The sequence below is a fragment of the Polypterus senegalus genome, chromosome 9 (genome assembly GCF_016835505.1).
Source record: "Polypterus senegalus isolate Bchr_013 chromosome 9, ASM1683550v1, whole genome shotgun sequence".
Classification (NCBI taxonomy): domain Eukaryota; kingdom Metazoa; phylum Chordata; class Cladistia; order Polypteriformes; family Polypteridae; genus Polypterus; species Polypterus senegalus.
The window spans coordinates 8,803,008-8,822,684 of NC_053162.1; the positions used below are offsets into that span (position 1 = coordinate 8,803,008).

Genomic DNA, 19,677 nt, shown 5'->3' on the forward strand with positions numbered 1-19,677 from the left:
CATTATTGCCAACCCTAATTGACATCATCTTTTCGAAAGACACCCATGTAACTGTATAGAGAAGGTCCCACAATTCTTATCGCATGTCAAGACCAAAACCAAGCCATGAAATCCAAGGAACTATTCTGTAGACCTCCATGATCAAAGTAGGGCGAGGCAGAGATTAGGACAATGGGATAAAGCCATTTCTAAAGCTTTGAGTGTTCCCAGGACCACAGTAGCCTTAAATGAAATGGAGAAAGCTTGGAACCATAAGGACTCTTCCTAGAGTTGGCTGTCCAGCAGTAACAAGGCAAGAAGGGCCTTAGTCGGGAAGGTGGCCAGGAACTCAATGGTCACACTAACAGAGCTTCAGAAGTCCTGTCCTGAGATGAAAGAACCTGTATGAAGGATGGCCATCCCAGCAGCATTCCATCACTCAGACGCTTATGGTTGAGTCACTAACTCCCACTTGGAGTTTGCCAGGTGGCATTTAAGCAGCACTCAGATGTTTTCACAGCTTTGATGCCCCAGCTTCTTTGGTTCTGATTGGTTAATCCATGTGGCACATGTGACGTCTCTGAGTTGTTTAGTGTTGTAATATTCATCACACATATATTGTCTATGCCCCTGTTCATTTCTACAATTAATGTTTTAGCAGAGTGAGGCTCTATGTGAATAAATTGGGGAGGTCAGACTTGACATTAGTAAAGGACCACGTCAACACAGTGAGCTGGTTAACCGTTTACTGGCACAGACCCCTACAAGTCAAGTCAAGATGGGGAGCATGCACCTGTACAGTGTGTTGCCACACCCACCACACGACGAAACAGCTCGGGATCCCGGTTGGCAGCACCCCAGGTAGACACGCGGTCCAGTCCTACCCACCTCCCCACTCTACCTGTTTTGTATTTTTTTAATAGGCAGTCCTTTCACTAGCAGGGAAGCAAAATGTGGTTAGCAAAATTTAAAATGCTAAGTGGCTCCCGAAATGATCAGGATGCTGAATCTGTTAAATGTTAATCACCGGCACTGAAATGCTGAAACAGATAGCAGATTAATCATCGCTATTGTCGTTTTTCTTTTTTTTAAAGTACACCCTAAGTAACACTCTTAGAGCTGAACAGAGTCACACACTGGCTACTGGGAATGAGCTCAGAAATGATTAATGCTTCAGAGGGTGTGAGCGTCCCTAGTGATTCGGAAGTAAAGCAAATGCCTTCCAACGAGGATGGACGTAAGCGCGGCTAGAGGAGGGAAGGGAAGACAGAGATTTAAATGTGTCGTTGTGGAAGAGTAAAATGCAAAGTCTCTGCCTGTTTTAAAGAATCCACTAATCACTCCAAAGAATCTAAGATTCATTCCTGTGCCTAAGAAACAAATTAATTTCTGTTTAAATGATGGCAGACCAGTGGCACCGAACTCTGATAATAAAGACATTTGAACTCGTGTATCAAGTCTGTCACAGGTTCTCTCCTTGACCCACTACAGTTTGCTTACCGTGTGAACATGTCAGTTGAGGATTGGGTCTCCACTACATCTTGCAGCATTTGGACACCTTGGCTACTTAATACCAGGTGTGACCACTAGAGCGCTCCACCTCCTTAACACCCGACACAGACAGACGCTAGCACAAGTCGAGCACAATGCATTTTTATTTTAGGTGTGGGAAATGCTTTCCTTTCGTCTCCCACCTTCACAACACAGTATAAAGCAGCAGTACAACACTTCACCTTTTCTCGCTCCTTCTGTCTCCACTCCTCCTCCAGCAAGCTTTGTCCTCTTCCTCCCAAATCTGGATCTCTGAATGAAAGCAGCAGGCTTCTTTTCTGGTGCACCCAGGAGTACTTCTGGTAGCCTGTTAGCATGCTCCGGAAATACTTCCGGGTGAGGTTGAAGCTCAACATAGTAGGCCTGTGCAGCACCTCCTGGCAGCACCCACAGAACCCAACAAGGCTGTGTGAAACTCCATCTCCCATGACGCCCTGTGGGAATCCAAGCCACCAAGGGCTGCCATCTAGCTGTCCGGGGTAGATTATGTCCGGTCCTTCCAGTATCTCAGTGTCCCAGCCAGGTATGGACCAAGGTCATCCACCACACAGGATATGAATTGTGGGTGTTGGCCAGGGCCGCCCCTTCACACACATCACACACTGCACGTTGGCCTGCAAACAAAGGATTGGGGGTTCACCTAATAGTGTTATTGGCGTTTCATAAATTGTCAAATTAGCGTTTTTGATGGTCACCAGTTGTGATAATTTTCCATTAATGTGCAGAAAGATGATATCAAGTCCACACCAGTCAGGAGCACAGAAGAGAAATAAAAAATGAAAGCATGAATAAGCAGCTCATGCTGCACTAGCAGGTGTGTTTGGAAGTCTAAATTTGTCCAACGTCTAGTAAGCCAGCTATTGTCAGATCAAATGCCACTAAACTAAAGCACTACTGGTTTACAGGAGTAACAGTGGAGTAGCATTATGTGCAATAGTTTTGATTTTGAGTGCTTAACAAATATTATCTGATGTTAAAGTACCTAACTGACACACTGCTGAGGATTATTTGTTACCGCTATACAGACCTCAGGATCCGCACATGTTGTTTTTTTGGTAATGTATTATTTATTAAGAGTAAGATATGATACATAGCAATGTAAAAACATGAAAGCATATACCGAATATAAAATTATTGATAAGTTGTCCGTTACACATTGTTAAAGGCTGCTAACATCAAATATTCAGTGCCCTCCATAATATTTATGATAAATTCACATTTTTCCTTGATTGACCCTTCTGCTCCACAGTTTAAAATTAAGAATCAAACACTTCAGACATGAATAAAGTGCACATTGAAGACTTTGATTTAAAGGGATCTGCACACAATTCGGTCACACAGCGCTTTTTTCTACATTATCCCCGCATTCCAGGTCACCATAATGTTTAATGATTATAACCGTCATATTTAGCACTTTGTCTCATATCCCTTGCATGAAATGACTGCTTGAAGACATGGATATCACCAGGGGCCTCATGTATAAACAGTGCGTACACACAAAAATGTTGCGTAAGCTAGTTTCCATGCTCACATCACAATATATAAAAACTAAACTTGGCATAAAGCCACATACATTTTCACTCCAGCTCAATACCTGATTGGATTATCAGGATACAGCATCTAGCACACGCTGCCTCAGCCATGCGCATAGTCTATTTGAATTTCTCCTATACAGTAAGGCAAACGCTTCAGAGCTTTTCCTATAGGGACCTCGCTGTTCAGAAACAGTGCTCCTGGTAGAATTTGTACTTATAAGTACAATCACCTCACTGTGAACTTGTAATACCGTTATAATATTGCACAACCTGAGCCACTTTATAAAGCATGTATTTACATATGATGATGATTAGCTTCTAAGTGTAAGTTTAGATTTCCAAGTGCTATCTTCTCGGAGCTCTTGATATCATTTTTAAGATAAAATACTGTAAAATATGTTTATTACATTATAAAGGTAAATTTTTAACTTCATTTAAATAATGAATATTGTTAATAATTAAACAAGTCTACACGGCGCAGCGTTAGCAACAAGCTGGCACCCCGTTCAGAGATTGTACCTACCTTGCACTGTATGTTTGCTGGGACTGGCATGACCCTGGATGGATGGAATAATTAAACATGTACTATGAAAATATTTCAATGTTCCATAAAGGTTCGGAAAAATTGGCATTCTAAGCTTACAGTTGGCTTGACATCTATTACAGAGCTGATTGTGTGTCGATGGGTTACTTGGAGAAAGAAAAGTAAGGCCAGGAATTGGGGGTTAGTACGTTTGAAAGAGACAGTACTACTGCAATAAATTATTTCATCGAAAGTCGCGCACGGCACTGCAAGCATCTTGTGGGAGGCAGTAACAATCTTTGGACGGAGCTCCATTTCGTCACTATCATGGCGCCACCGTGTTCCCATGTTTAATACATGCTTTAATTTCTATCATCATGAAAATGATATGAAGTATACATCTTAGTATTTAAATTGTTCAGAGAGCTGTAATAGCATGAACGTAATGTATTCTGTGTCTTGTCGATGGAAGAGAAAGCCCGTTTAAGAAGCACAAAGTGATTCACACACAAAGAGTACATAGAAAAACACATCGAATAGGAAGCATTTAACGTTCTATTTTAGTTACGATATGATTTGAGAAACTAGTAAATTAAACAATTTTAAGATGAAGTTTATGACGTTCTACTTTAATGACAAAATAAAGTATGTGATTAAAGTGTAAATTTCGAGGTTAAAGCTGACATTTGGACATTTTATTCCATTGTGTCTTGATTTTGTTTTTCTTTTCTTTGTACCACTCTTGGGTAGTGGCGGCAGGTGCGTGCTCGAGCGTCACTTTTCACGCTGCCCGGGATTCATGGAGCAGAAGAACATGGAAGTTGGCGTACGCACAGATTTATGCATCTGGATTTTTTTGTGCATACGCACATTTCCACTTTTGTCCATACGCCATGATTTAGGGTGAATTCTACACACGCCGTTATGCATGAGGCTCCAGGTGCCGAGGGACTTCTCTGGTGATGTTCTGCCAAACCTGTAATGCAACTATCTTCAGCTCCTGCTTGTTTGGGGGCTTGTCCCCTTACATTTTCTCTTCCGTTTATGGAAGGCCTGCTCAATTTAATTTAAATCAGGTGACAGGCTTGGCCATTGGATAATTTTTTAGCTTTGTGTTGCATCACCAGTATGATTGGATGATAATCTTGTCGTTTGATGAAGTGTCGTACGTTGAGTTTTGGAAGCATTTACTGGAACTTGAGCAAATCAGATGTTTCTACACACTTCAGAATTCATTGTGTGTCTGCTTTTTGCAGTTTCATCAAGGAAGGGAAGTGTGTCAGTACTTAAGGCAAGCATAAAAGCCCAAGCCATAACACCCCCAGCACCTTGTTCAACAAATGAGGTGGTCTGCTTTGGTTCTTGGGCAGTTCCTTCTCGTGTCCACACTTTGCTCTTGCCTTCACTCTGATGAGGTTCATCTTTGTCTCATCTGTACACAAGACCTTTTTCCAAGAATTCTGCAGGCTCTTTGAAGTCCTGTTTCACCAACTATAATTTAGCCATCCTGTTTTTGTGGTTTTCATCTTGCAGTGTGACCTCTGTGTTTCTTTTCATGAAGTCTTCTTTTGATAATCGCCTCTGACACACACACACATCGGCCCCCTAGAGACTGTTTCTGATCTGTTGGACAGGCGTTTGTGAATTTTTCTTGACCATAGTGAAGATTCTTCTGTCATTAGCGGAGGAGGACTTCCTTGGCCTACCAGTCCCTTTGTGGTTACTGAGCCCACCAGTGTGTTCTTTCTTCTTCAAAATATTCCAGGCAGTTGATTTTGGTCATCCTAAGGATTTACCAATGTCTTGAATTGCTTTATTCTTCTTTTTCAGCCTCATAATGGCTTTTTTGACTATTCATTGGCACAACTCTTTTCCTCATGTTGAACAATGGCAACTACAGACTCCAAAGGGTAGAAACAAGCTGAGGTATCTTATGAAACCATGAAACACACTTGAGGAATCACAAACTCTGATGACGTCAATTGTTTGACTCCTAATTTTAAACTATGGAGCAGAGAGCGAATCAAGGAAAAATGTGTCCCAAGCATTATGGAGGGCACTGTATTCTTATGGATGTAACACCAAGCCACTGCATTGACCGTCAGTAAAGTTCAGTTCAATTTAGTTCATTAAAACAAGATGGAACAAGTTTGTTTCATTAGTAGTATTATTTGCTTACCAATTAAGAAAGTGACTCAATGAAATGTGCAGCTGCTGCAGCCCTCCAGGATTCGAGCTTGACACCCCTGGATTATGTTAAGTAGCCTTGGGAGTGGCCCTTCAGTTTAGTGGCACCCTACCTGTGATCATTCTCTGCCTTGCAGCAAGTGTTGCTGGGACAAATTCCTGTGACCTTTGATTGAATTAAGTGGGTTTGAGCATGTGATGGTATGTTACTTAAAAAGCAGATCCATCATTTGCTGAGAAATAATAATTTATCATTTATATATTGCTTTTCTCACTTCTCAAAGCACTTAACATAGAGAGTGGTGCACCACTTCAACCACCACTAATGAGCAGCATCCACGTGGATGATGCGATGGCAGCCATTTTGGGCCAGTATGCTCACCACACATTAGCTATTAGGTGGTTGAGTGGTGAGAGAGTGAGGGAGAGACAGAGGATGATTAGGGGGCTAGAAATGACCAGGCTGCCATGGGCAATTTAGTCTGTACATCGAGATACACCCTGCATTTTACAAAGGATGCCTGTGATGGTCCGGGTTGGCTCCACGGTCCTCGGCAGCTTGAACCTTGGAAAGTCGATAATGAAACCGAGGATGAGTCAGGGCAAGTGGAAACACACAGAGTCAGCAGGTGAGGGCACAGAGTGTTTTATTTGCAAAATGAAGTGCAAATCAGTGTGGTACTCTTCATTCAAAAAATAAATATCTCCTGTCACATGTGTGCACTTGGGAGACAGCTTAAGGGCTCTGATGATGGTATTTTTTCTGCCAGTCCAGGGGTTGGCACTGTCATCTAATGCCATCACTCTTCCTACCACTGCAGAACAGATGAGTGACTGTCTTTCCACCAGTGACATCACTTCTGTTGTTCGTCCTCCTAGATCCTGCCTTTCCTTCCTGGAATCCACATGACCTCATCCCCTCTCCTTTGTCATTGCTGGCAGCTCTTGTTTGGACTCCTTGCATCTGGAAAGACACACTCTGAGTCTGTGAAATGATTGTTTCATTTTTTTTGTATTATATGGAGTCATGGAAATACTCCAAACCTTTCTGTGTGTTGATTCTCTTCTTTTATGGCCTATAAAAACAAGTGTGCCAGAGTATGTTAAAATGTCCAATAAACTATCCATTAAAACTCCAGGTAGGTCTTCTTTTATAAAAGCATGAGCCCCAGTGCCTCTTTCTAAAATCCAGCATCTCCTGTGCTTACTGTATCTCATAAAGGCTTTGCAGCACAAGGAGATGCCCACCAACAGGTACAATCAATTATCGTAAACCCTGCTCCTGTCCCTCCCTGGCATACCCCGGCCTTAACTCTTTTAGGGCTGATTTTTTTTTTTCCTTTTCTCCCAGTGCTGAGTATTTTTCCAAAAAACTCAGTTTTCTGAAAAGCACACAAAGTTAATAGTTTCTCACATAAACCAACATAAAATGTCTGCTGCTGTATGCAGTACCTTGTCGCCATGTGTTAGCCATCTCTGGCCGCCGTGGTAGCATTAGCAGCTTGGGACTAAACAGCTGATGCAATTACCTTAATCTCATTTTAGATCTCGATCTTCAGATCACTTGCACTATAATTGAAGTCTGACAAGTCAGAGATAAATTCAGTAAAACGAAATATATACAGAACATCGTCCACTGAGTATTTTGCTTTGCACGTTTGTTTCGCTCTATCACCAGATGCCGATGCCATTCTAGATGTTGTTTACTCTATGGTACTCGTGCACATGCGGAAATTTAACGTCAAGTCAACGAGTCTAATATTCCTTCTAGTACAGAATATACACCTATAAAATAACAATGTGTTTTGTCGATGCTTACAGCTCATTATTAAACTCTACCCAAAGTCGACATCCGCCCTCAATCCCATTGTCGTCAAAAGTCGACATCCGCCCTCAATCCCATTGTCGACAAAAGTCGACATCCGCCCTAATAGAGTTAAACAGAGGATCCCCGTGAGCCCTGTTCCTACTCCCATCATCATTCCCTGAATGTCAGCGGAAGCCTAGTCTGAGCGTGTAGGTTGCACCTGCTCCATGAAGTGCTCTTCAGCCCCATCGAACGCTGGCCACACACTCCTTTCTCTGAGGATCAAACCAGGCCACCTGCCTCTTGCCCCTACATAATGGCTTTGGATACTGCCTTGTCACTCCCTCTTTCCTACAACCACTGTTCCTTTTTCATTTCTCTATTGTCCTCCCCTTTTTCACCATACAAGCTCACTGGGTGCAGGTGCTGCAGTCACCTACTGTGAAGTGTGAATGAAGTGCCTGACCAAATCACCCGCATTTGCATGTGAATGCATGATGAGTGTCACACTCCAAACAACCTCAGAGAGGGCACTTGTGGATTCTGACGTGCACCTGCATGCTCCAGGACTCCTGATTATTTTATTTAAAATGAGCAGCACCACAAACCTCTCTCATCACAATGCCCGGGGATCTTTAATGACCACAGAGAGTCAGGACCTCGGTTTTAGGTCTTACCTGAGGGATGACACCATATTTACAGTACAGAGTCCTTGTCATTGAGGCACTGAGATCCATACACATAACACAGGGTAAGGAACCCCTGCTGGCCTCGCCAACACCTCTTCAGCAGCAACCCAAGCTTTTCCTAGATAATCTCCCGTCCAAGTACTGACTGGGCCTGAAAATGCACAGCATCAGATGGATTACCTGTACTGAAGTGCATGTGGTATGACTGCTAGCATTAAATATTTTGATAAGCTTATTTATAGATTCAAGAAGTCGGCCAGCTGTCCTATATTTGCTCATTTTGACAGTAACATTTTAATACAGAGCATTTAAATGGAAGGTAAATAAAAGACAGAACCCCTGGGATTACTGGAACTGACCACAGACCACATCACTTCAGCATTTATATTTGTGCAGATGCACTGTATGTAAGAAAAGAGAGAAAAAATGGATTGAATGCATCCATATGCAGCTGTTACTTTGCCCCTCACTGTTTAATTATGCAATACAAGTGCCATTAGCTCTAAAAATAAAAAAAAAAATCCCTCTCTATTTGTAGGTCGCAGAAAATGTCATCATTATATACAAACAAGTGGAGTACAAAGCTTTTTAACACTGCATGCTGAGCTCTTTTAATGGAGTCACCTGAGTAAAACTCTTGCCGGTTTGCCACAGTGGCGAGATGACATTTACTTCATAGACTTCATTAGGGAAATGAAGGCATGGAAAAGCTGAGATTTCTTCTGTACAGCCATCCACTTTTCACATTCCGTTATGGGATTTCTGGGAGCTGGCCCATTGTTTAGAATTAGCAAGCTAAGCAACTGTTTGGTGCCCATGGAGCTGTGCAGAAGCCCCCAGTCCACACAGAGACAAGAAGGTGAGGGAGTGTGAGCCCCCAAAAGACTAGAAAATGGACCTGGCTGGGATAGCGTGCAGTGTAGGGACCTAACAGTGCGTGTCAGGGTGCTCTCATGCATATTGTTACAATCTCTGATTTTCAAAAATGTCTTATGCAAATTCTTACAAACTTTCCAGCTAATCACCATCAATTCTCGTTATCTGTGGGGGCTACGTTCCTGAAAATTTCCACAAATAAGGAAACTACAGGTACTAAAGCATTGATTCATTGTTAAAAATAGGGTTTGTTTCTGGTGGAACACCAGCCTGGGGGACAAATGGGGTTGCGTGGACTCTCCAGCACTCCACTCTTGCACCTTGAGGCTGTTATGATCAGGTTCACTTTGAAACTTTCACTAGAGCAGAGTTTCTTAAACTTTTTTTTTTTTTTTTGGCCATTACCCAGTTTTGCCCTTATTAGGGTCTTCGAGACCCATTCTTTGTTGAAGGACTGGATGATTGTCAGTTTGGTGCTCTTGGAGAATTGTGGCCGATCGTCAGAGTGTGAGGGCAATTTACAAACTGTTCATGACCCATTACCATTAAATATAGCAATAACTCATTACCCAGTGGTGGCAATCAACAAGCCATAATTTAAGAAACCCTGCTGTAGATAGGTTTGATCGTTTCTTCGGTGCTCCGCCTGGATCACAGCAAAGGGCCAATCCGAAAACCTCACTAAATCATCCAATCAGTAGTAGCGATATGTGGTGTGTACAAAATACAAAAGCTTATCACTTGTCCTAATTGGGAATAATTCGTTCATCGGGAACAACTGCAATCACTTATACCCATCATAAACGTCGTTCAATGACTTGCCCACACCTCTCGGTGCCAGGTAGACGCCATTCTATTTATCATGTAGCCCCTGGGCTTCATAGTCCTGTTATTAGATAGAGATAGATAGATAGATACTTTATTAATCCCAAGGGGAAATTCACATACTCCAACAGCAGCATACTGATAAAAATAAACAATATTAAATTAAAGAGTAATAACAATGCAGGTAAAACAGACAATAACTTTGTATAATGTTAACGTTTACCCCCCCAGGTGGAATTGATGAGTTGCATAGTGTGGGGTCTCCTCAGTCTGTCGGTGGAGCAGGATGGTGACAGCAGTTTGTTGCTGAAGCTGCTCCTCTGTCTGGAGATGATCCTGTTCAGTGGATGCAGTGGATTCTCCATGATTGACAGGAGTCTGCTCAACGCCCGTCGCTCTGCCACGGATGTCAAACTGTCCAGCTCCATGCCTACAATAGAGCCTGCCTTCCTCACCAGTTTGTCCAGGCGTGAGGCGTCCCTCTTCTTTATGCTGCCTCCCTAGCACACCACCGCGTAGAAGAGGGCGCTCGCCACTACCGTCTGATAGAACATCTGCAGCATCTTATTGCTGATGTTGAAGGACTCCAGTCTTCTAAGGAAGTATAGTCGGCTCTGTCCTCTCTTGTACAGAGCATCAGTATTGGCAGTCCAGTCCAGTTTATCATCCAGCTGCACTCCCAGGTAGTTATAGGTCTGTACCCTCTGCACAGTCACCTCCGATGATCACGGGGTTCATGAAGGGCCTGGTCCTCCTAAAATCCACCACCAGATCCTTGGTTTTGGTGGTGTTCAGGTGTAAGTGGTTTGAGTCGCACCATTTAACAAATTCCTTGATTAGGTTCCTATACTCCTCCTCCTGCCCACTGTTATTGCTCAATGTCACGTTTTGCTACTGCACGATAGGCCTCTGGGAATGCTTTATTCTGCTGTGCATATCCAGGACTAGGCATGACTAGACCACAGTTGTTACAAAATGGGTTATACTTTTGTAATAGCAGAACGAGACATTGCACCACTGGGAATTGGTCTTTTATCCCGCAAGTCATCACATCCATAACTTCATCAAACAGGTAAGGATTTCAGAATATCCCTGGTGCACAACTCTACTCTAACTGGGACCCAACACTGCTTTGAACCCACTCACTCCCTCATACATATTCTGTACAATCCTCACACAGTTCTCTGGTCCTCCTTCTTCTCTCATAACAGGCCATTCACCCCAACAAAGCTTGCAATTCCTATCCACCCAATTTCTTCAAAATAACATCAAGCTGAGTTTTGAAGGTCCTTAAATTTCTATTATCCACTACACTACTTGGTCATTTATTCCGTATTTCTATGGTTCTCTGTGTGAAGAAAAAGGTTTTGATGTTGGTGTGAAATTTACCAGGTTTCCATCAGTGCCCTCGTGTTCTTGATGAACTCATTTTAAAGTCACAGTCTTGATCCATTGGAGTAATTTCTTTCATTATTTTAAACTTCAGTCATGTCTCCTCTTCGTCTCTTTTTGCTTAAAATGAAATTGTTCAACTCATTCAATCTGTCCTCATAGCTCAGGCTGTGGTGTCACAACGTACAAGTGGCAGTCACAGGTGTGCATTGTGACATAAAATGACTCGCTAAGGCTATGGCTGAAAATCACTTTAAAAGATGTGCAGCATGACATGTGCCTAGCAGTTTAAATTGTGAGGTGTCGGGTTAGGTCAGTTTGGGGAGCATGCACTGATACAGCACATTGCCACACCCAGAACTATACAACAAAACTGCTCGGGATCCTGGTTGTCAGACCCCCCCAGTCAGATATGTGGTCAAGTCACACACTCTGGAAATGACCATCTGCCATAGCTAGGGGTTACGTGGGTGTCCCCTTGGCCTGGTCCAGCCACAACAATGAGGATTCTGCGAGCTTGATAACCCTTGGAGAATCATGCCACATGGCTGTAGTGCCGTAACTGAAGCTCCCTCACATTGCAGGTAATGTGCATCATTCGGCACTACATAAGCAACTGCTCGTTCGATGCTAAGTCAAGCCAGTGGTACCCATGACTTCTGTGAAGAGACACAGTAACAAAGGAGTCCAGTCTTCATCTCAGGTCACTGAATAACATCCATGTCTCACAACCATATAGCAAAACAGGAAGTACCAGGAGTTTAAAGATATTGGGAGTGGCACACACCCCTTTCCTGCGATTTCATGACCCCCCTTCATGCTCTCCCAATCCGTCTACTGACTTCATAAGAAGAGTCACTAGAAACAGGAATGCCACTACTGAGGTAAGGAAACCTCTTGATGCGGTCGACACTCTCTCCACAGACAGACACACTGCTGATAGTCGTGCCCAAGAGGTCATTACAGGCCTAGATCTTGGTTTTTTATCCCTGGCACTCGGATTCGTCACTCAGTCTGATGAGAACCATAATTAGAGCCTCCATGGACTCTTGTGAAGATCACAGCATCATTGGCAAAGTCAAGGTCCGTGAATCTTTCTTCACCAGCCGCTGGACCCCACGACCATGATCATCACCCAGTTTATGCAAGCATTAAACAGAGTAGGAGCAGAACACACCCCTGACGGACCCCAGAATCAACTGGGAAAAATGCAGAAGTTCTGCCTCCACTTTGCATAGCACTTGCAGTACCAGTGTACAGGCCGGCCTTGATATCCAGCAGCTTTGGGAGGATCCCGCTAAGTCTCATGATGTCCCACAGTGCAGCTCAATGAAACTGTTTCCTATTTGGCTTATTTGTTTATCCAAGGGGGTCTACAAGGTCAGGGTACATTACAACTAGTTCCAGATATTTATTTATTTTTGTATAGTAGTCGTCACTGAGTGAAGGTGCAGAGCACTCTGAACAATTCTCTGTTAAAATACAAGTATAGATTATCCTAATTACTAAATCCAGAACCTGACTTTTCCATACACAGGAGAGCAGCCCACCAAGTAGCACATTCTGATACCGAGTAGAGAACAGAGGAGGGTTAGTAACGGTTTATGAATATTGTGACACTTATACTTATATACACATGACTAAAAATCAGAGATGTTGCATTCATAGCTAATCAGCAGCTCTAGTCAGGGTATGCTAAACTAAAGCAGTGAGAGTTTAGACTGATTTAAAAGCTAAGACTGAAAGGAAATCAAATATATTAGCAGCAGACAATTCCTCAACTTTGGGGCCTTGTAACTAATAACTTAACCTCCCAGTGTTATTTTATTAATCTTTGGAATCGTAAGCAGGCAGGCGTTTTGAGATCTAACACTGTATACTTCTGTACAACTGACTAACAAAGAAGGATGCAGTGTGCACAGCTAATCAGCAGCTCTAGTCACGGTATGAAAAACTAAAGTCATGAGTTTTCAGCCTGAGACTAAAGAGGCATCTCTTATCTTACTTGGTAGATCATTCCATAAGTTTGGGGCCTTGCTAACCATTCCACAGGTTCGAGCCCAGCATCTTGAGATCTCAGTGTGTGCTCAGGTTTGTAAGTAATGATAAATTTACATAAGAAAGTAGGGCCTTCACCATTTATGGTTTATAAGTTAAAAGGAGGATTTTTGAAGTCAGCCCCAAGCTTAATGGGGAACCAGTGCCATGACACTAGGACAAGGGTTATGTGGTTGAACTTTCTGGTTCTTGTAATGCTTCTTGCAGCAGCATTTTGAATTAACTGAAAGCTGCATAAAGAACGTTTTGAGTACCCAGTGAACACTGCATTTCTGTAGTGTGTGAATTTCCCCTTGGGATTAATAAAGTATCTATCTATCTATCTATCTATCTATCTATCCATCTATCTATCTATCTATCTATCTATCTATCTATCTATCTATCTATCTATTTATCTATCTATCGTATCTAATCCTACTACATGAATTTATTTCTCATTATCTTGCATATTTAGAAAACGCTTTAATCCTACGACATTTTCAAAATGGAAACATATGTTTTGGCAAGGTTTATAATGCATTTTTCAATGGCATACTAGTTTCAAAAATAACACCTAAATTGCGTGATTACACAGTGAAGCAGAGGCGAGAACTGAAGCGGCAGCCTCATGGTTGAAAGTCCAATGACTTTAACCAGTATGCCATACTGTAGTATTTTGTTTTTAAGCCAATTAAGAGACTTCTGTAATAATCCAACATTTTTTTTTTTATTTCCCTGCAGACAAGTGCTAGACAACCGGTATGGTCTGAAGAGATGGCAGATTGGAGAAATTGCTTCCAAAATTGGCCAGCTGTACTATCACTACTAGTAAGTCTTGGCAGAAAGAAGTAACTGTTTTTGTTAAGAACGTATGTGCTTTTTTTGAAAGATTCATTATTTATAAATCACAGAGTAAGACCTTCTCAATGAGGGCAGCCTAAACTGTGGTCTGGATTAAAGATTAAGTTGCTTGCCAGGGCGTCTGATTTCGACATCAGAAGGCTGCCAAAGATAAAAATACAAATATACAGACTGAGGTTATATGGATGAAAATGCTGCGCAATGTGATTTTTTTTTTATCCAGATATCAGATCTTCATCCACAAAACCCGAAAATCTGCAGTTATCTGTCAAGCAGACCGCTGTTTGTGAGACCCAAGGACTAAATCTCTGATACACTTGTGAGCAACACTGGAGCACCATAACGAGCAGGCCTGTCTGCTTTTCTCCTCACTATGTATACCTCAGACTAGAAATATAACAGCAGTTCATATTACTTGTGGAAATTCTCAGACGAGCCTGTAATTATGGGCTGTATTGATAAGGGGGATGAGACAGAGGAGAGGACTCAGGGAGAGAACTTTGTTCTATGGTGCAAAGAGAATCCTTTGCAAATTAGCATCAGTAAAACCAAGGAACTGCTTTTTGACTTCCGCTGCACCAAAGAGCCTCTGTGTCCGGTCAGTATTCAGTTAGTGGATGTGGATGTTGTCCACTCCTACAAGTACTTGGGGCTGGGTGGTCCACATTAATAACAGGTTGGACTGGTCTCAGAATACTGAGAAACTATCCTTCACATCTTCTATAATTCTGTGATGGCCAATGTGGTGTGCTTGGCTTTTAACATCACTTCAAGGGTAGACCCACTGAATCAAAAGTCTAATTAAAAGAGCAGGCTCAGTTATGGAATACACTCTGGAACCCCTGGAGGTGGGAGTGAACAAGAGAGTTAAAACAAAACTGAAAGCCATTATGAACAATGCTGCACATTTTCTCTGTGACGCACCAACACTGAGGACTTTCAGCCGATGAATCAATCAGAAGTGCGACATGAATCACGATGCAGGCTCTTTTATACCAACAGCAGTACGGCTGTATAGTGCTTCACTGTGACTGAGACAGCCAAGTCAGAAGATTTCCTTCATTTTTCAGTTTTTTCCTTTTTTAGTCATTCAGATGTGTGTTCAGACCATAGCATGTTTTATATATATATTGTAAGTAAATGGATGCTTGATGGCGCTATTGCCTACCTTTTGCCCAACAGATAGACGCCCCGAACACACCAAGAAGTATTTTAGTGTTCTTCTTAAATAGCGCCTCCAAACCACCCCAGCCACAATAAATACACAATGAATAAACACAGTAAATTTCCTTCTCTCCTCCCAGCAGCTCTGTCACACTCCCTCCCAACTCCGGCTCGCTTGCTGGGTCTCCACCAATCCTTTATATAGTCCTTGACCCGGAAGTGCTTCTCCTCTTCTGTTCACGTGACTTGTCAGCATTTTCGGGTCAGACGGAGAATTACATTTTTCTTCAGCCCAGAAGTACTTCTGTTCTTCCATCCCCATGACTTGGGAGTACTTATATATGGGAAACTCCATCTCCCATGATGTCCTGTGGGAATTCGAGGCACCTCTAAGCTGCAAGGAAGTCGCCATCTAGCGTTCTTGGGTGTGTCGGCCGGGTTGAGCTGCTGGCTGTCCATCACAATATAAATATATACACATATATATATATACATTGCATCCAGAAAGTATTTACAGCGCATCACTTTTTACACATTTTATGTTACAGCCTTATTCCAAAATGGATTAAATTCGTTTTTTTCCTCAGAATTCTACACACAACACCCCATAATGACAACATGAAAAAAGTTTACTTGAGGTTTTTGCAAATTTATTAAAAATAAAAAAACTGAGAAATCACATGTACATAAGTATTCACAGCCTTTGCTCAATACTTTGTCGATGCACCTTTGGCAGCAATTCCAGCCTCAAGTCTTTTTGATTATGATGCCACAAGCTTGGCACACCTATCCTTGGCCAGTTTCGCCCATTCCTCTTTGCAGCACCTCTCAAGCTCCATCAGGTTGGATGGGAAGTGTCGGTGCACAGCCATTTTAAGATCCCTCCAGAGATGTTCAGTCGGATTCAAGTCTGGGCTCTGGCTGGGCCACTCAAGGACATTCACAGAGTTGTCCTGAAGCCACTCCTTTGATATCTTGGCTGTGTGCTGAGGGTCGTTGTCCTGCTGAAAGATGAACCGTCGCCCCAGTCTGAGGTCAAGAGCGCTCTGGAGCAGGTTTTCATCCAGGATGTCTCTGTACATTGCTGCAGTCATCTTTATCTTTATCCTGACTAGTCTCCCAGTTCCTGCCGCTGAAAAACATCCCCACAACATGATGCTGCCACCACCATTCTTCACTGTATGGATGGTATTGGCCTGGTGATGAACGGTGCCTGGTTTCCTCCAAATGTGATGCCTGGCATTCACACCAAAGAGTTCAATCTTTGTCTCATCAGACCAGAGAATTTTGTTTCTCATGTTCTGAGAGTCCTTCAGGTGCCTTTTGGCAAACTCCAGGCGGGCTGCCATGTGCCTTTTACTAAGGAGTGGCTTCCGTCTGGTCACTCTACCATAAAGGCCTCATTGGTGGATTGCTGCAGAGGTGGTTGTCCTGGAAGGTTCTCCTCTCTCCACAGAGGACATCTGGAGCTCTGACAGAGTGACCATCGGGTTCTTGGTCACCTCCCTGACTAAGGCCCGTCTCCCCCGATCACTCAGTTTAGATGGCTGGCCAGCTCTAGGGAGAGTCCTGGTGGTTTCGAACTTCTTCCACTTACAGATGATGGAGGCCACTGTGCTCATTGGGACCTTCAAAGCAGCATAAATTTTTCTGTATCTTTCCTCAGATTTGAGCCTCGAGACAATCCTGTCTCGGAGGTCTACAGACAATTCCTTTGACTTCATGCTTGGTTTGTGCTTTGACATGAACTGTCAACTGTGGGACCTTCTATAGACAGGTGTGTGCCTTTCCAAATCATGTCCAGTCAACTGAATTTACCACAGGTGGACTCCAATTAAACATCTCAAGGATGATCAGGGGAAACAGAAAGCACCTGAGCTCAATTTGGATCTTCATGGCAAAGGCTGTGAATACTTATGTACATGTGCTTTCTCAATTTGGTTATTTTAAATAAATTTGCAAAAACCTCAAGTAAACTTTTTTCCAGAAGTACTGCAGGCTTCCGTCCTCGTGACTCCAAAGTACTTCCGGGTTGTCGTAACAGTGGGAGTCTCCAGATTCTTTGTGAGCTCCCCCTAGTGGTACCCACAGCACCCAACAGGGCTGAGGAAATGGACTCCACGTCCCAGGATGCTTTGTGGGAATTCGGGGAACCGTTGCTGTCCATGGGAGCTGTCACCTAGCGTCCCGAGGGATGCAGTGCCCTGAAAAGGCGGCCTTCCTCCATTCTTTTCTTTCAGGGACGTCCTGGCCGGACTGAACTGCCGGCTGTCCCTCACACTGGTCAGAATTCAGTGTCAAATTCAGAGAGGTCCATGAAGGTAAACTGCTCCAGAAGGCACACCACCTCAGTCTGGAGTGACAGTTCACCTTTCAGGAGCTCAATGACTAAAAGCATACAGTCATTAAAACATTTCAGAGACTTCAGAATGAGTCTCTGAGTGTCTTTGAGTGGCCCAGCCAAAGCCAAGCCCAGGCTCAAACCATATAAAACATGTGAAGTGAGACCTGAAGATGGCAGTCTACAGACACTTGCCATTCAGTCTAATGGAACTTGAGGGGGTCTGCCAAGAAGAATGGGATCACCTGCCCAAATCCAAATATGCAAAGCTTGTAGAGACTTACCAAGAAGAGTCAGAGCTGTAATTGCTGTCAAAGGGGTTTGTAGAAGGTACTGAATTGAGGATCTGAAAATTTCAATGAATTAGGGAGTTCCATTTTTGATTTTTAATAAATTTATAAAACTTTCTGAAAATATGTTTTCAACTTTGTCATTATGGGTTATTAAGTGTAAATTGATAGAAATTAAAAATGTATCCATTTAAAATTCAATTTCCAGCACAACAAAGTGTGCAGAAAGTGAAGTGGTCTGACGACTTTCTGAATTCACTTTATTGGTATCGATATTGAAATTTGACATTTGAAAACTTTCCGTTTATTTTTTTATTTACTTTTTTCCTGTCTTTTTCTTTCCAGCTTGAGAACGTCAGAAACAAGCTACTTGAATGAAGCCTTTTCTTTCTACTCTGCAATAAGGCAAAGATCCTATTATTCCCAAGTCAGTAAAGAAGACAGGTATTTTGGATTATTGCACCCTAAAGTCTCATACATCTTTCTTCTGTTTGCTCATTCAGTTAAGAATATGCAGTTGATATTCAGGGCATAAATCTGAGACATGTGAAAATGACTCTCACTGAAGTTTATTTTGATTTATGAATCCGATTGGAACCATGTACAGTACGTGGGCTTCCTAATTCTGATTCTGTCCCCTGTGCTTAGTTGGGCATGTGTCTGGACTGTGGGCATCTTCCTATAAAACTCCAGATGAGCCAACTTTATTAGTTGGAATAGAAGACGTATAAAGGAAGAGAAGTCAGACATTATGAAGGTCAAATCACTATCAGTCCACAGCTTGATTGTCTCGTTTCAGAGACTTCTTCAAATTTGTAGTCAATAGCAGAGCTAGAATTGGTATTTCTAAAGTAGAAGACTGCTGAAAAAGTTACCTTTTTTCTTGTCTTTGCTTTATTTTCTGTCAAAGTTCAGGCAATTTTCATACTGAACTGTCTTCTTTTATAGTGTTGAGTGTCATGCAGTCACATACAGGGTATCACATAGCATATCCATCATTTGCCTGGCAACACAGAGGGTCCTAGAGGTATGAATTTGCAGAATGGCGGTGCCCATAAAACCCTAACACAGAAAATGGTGGTAACCAAAAGGAGACGAGCACACAAAATGGAAAAAATGTGACGTCAGTGAGATAACAGTTAAATAATTAAATTGAAATGGAATTATGACAAAATATTTGTATAGATATCGTAGAGTTTGCTGTAGTATTGTGTGGTATACCAGTCCTAGAAAAGTGCAGAAAAGCTACATTTTTGAATTGATAGTATACCAGTACAGTGATCCCTCGCTATATCGTGCTTCGAATTTCGCGGCTTCACTCTATCGCGGATTTTAAATGTAAGCATATCTCAATGTATAAATCGAGTATTTTTCGCTGATTCGCGGATTTCTGGGGAAAATGGGTCTTTTAATTTATGGTACATACTTCCTCAGTTGCTTTGCCCAGTTGATTTTATACAAGGGACGCCATTGGCAGATGGCTGAGAAGCTACCCAATCAGAGCACGTATCACATATTAAATAAAACTCCTGAATGTTATACGATATGCTTCCCGTGTGGTACTTCGCATACTTGAAAGCCCAAACAGCATGTATTGATTTTTGATTGTTGGCTTGTCTC

At 42.5% G+C, this 19,677-nt stretch overlaps 1 protein-coding gene across 1 annotated transcript in view; it reads left to right on the forward strand.

Moving 5' to 3' along the window:
* The window catches only part of scai (suppressor of cancer cell invasion), a 395,139-nt gene that overhangs the window by 259,399 nt on the left and 116,063 nt on the right, over window positions 1–19,677 (forward strand). The window contains exons 6-7 of the mRNA XM_039762685.1: window positions 14,143–14,229; window positions 18,403–18,501. Coding sequence (XP_039618619.1) covers window positions 14,143–14,229; window positions 18,403–18,501 — 186 coding nt within the window. The remainder of the gene's footprint in view (window positions 1–14,142; window positions 14,230–18,402; window positions 18,502–19,677) is intronic.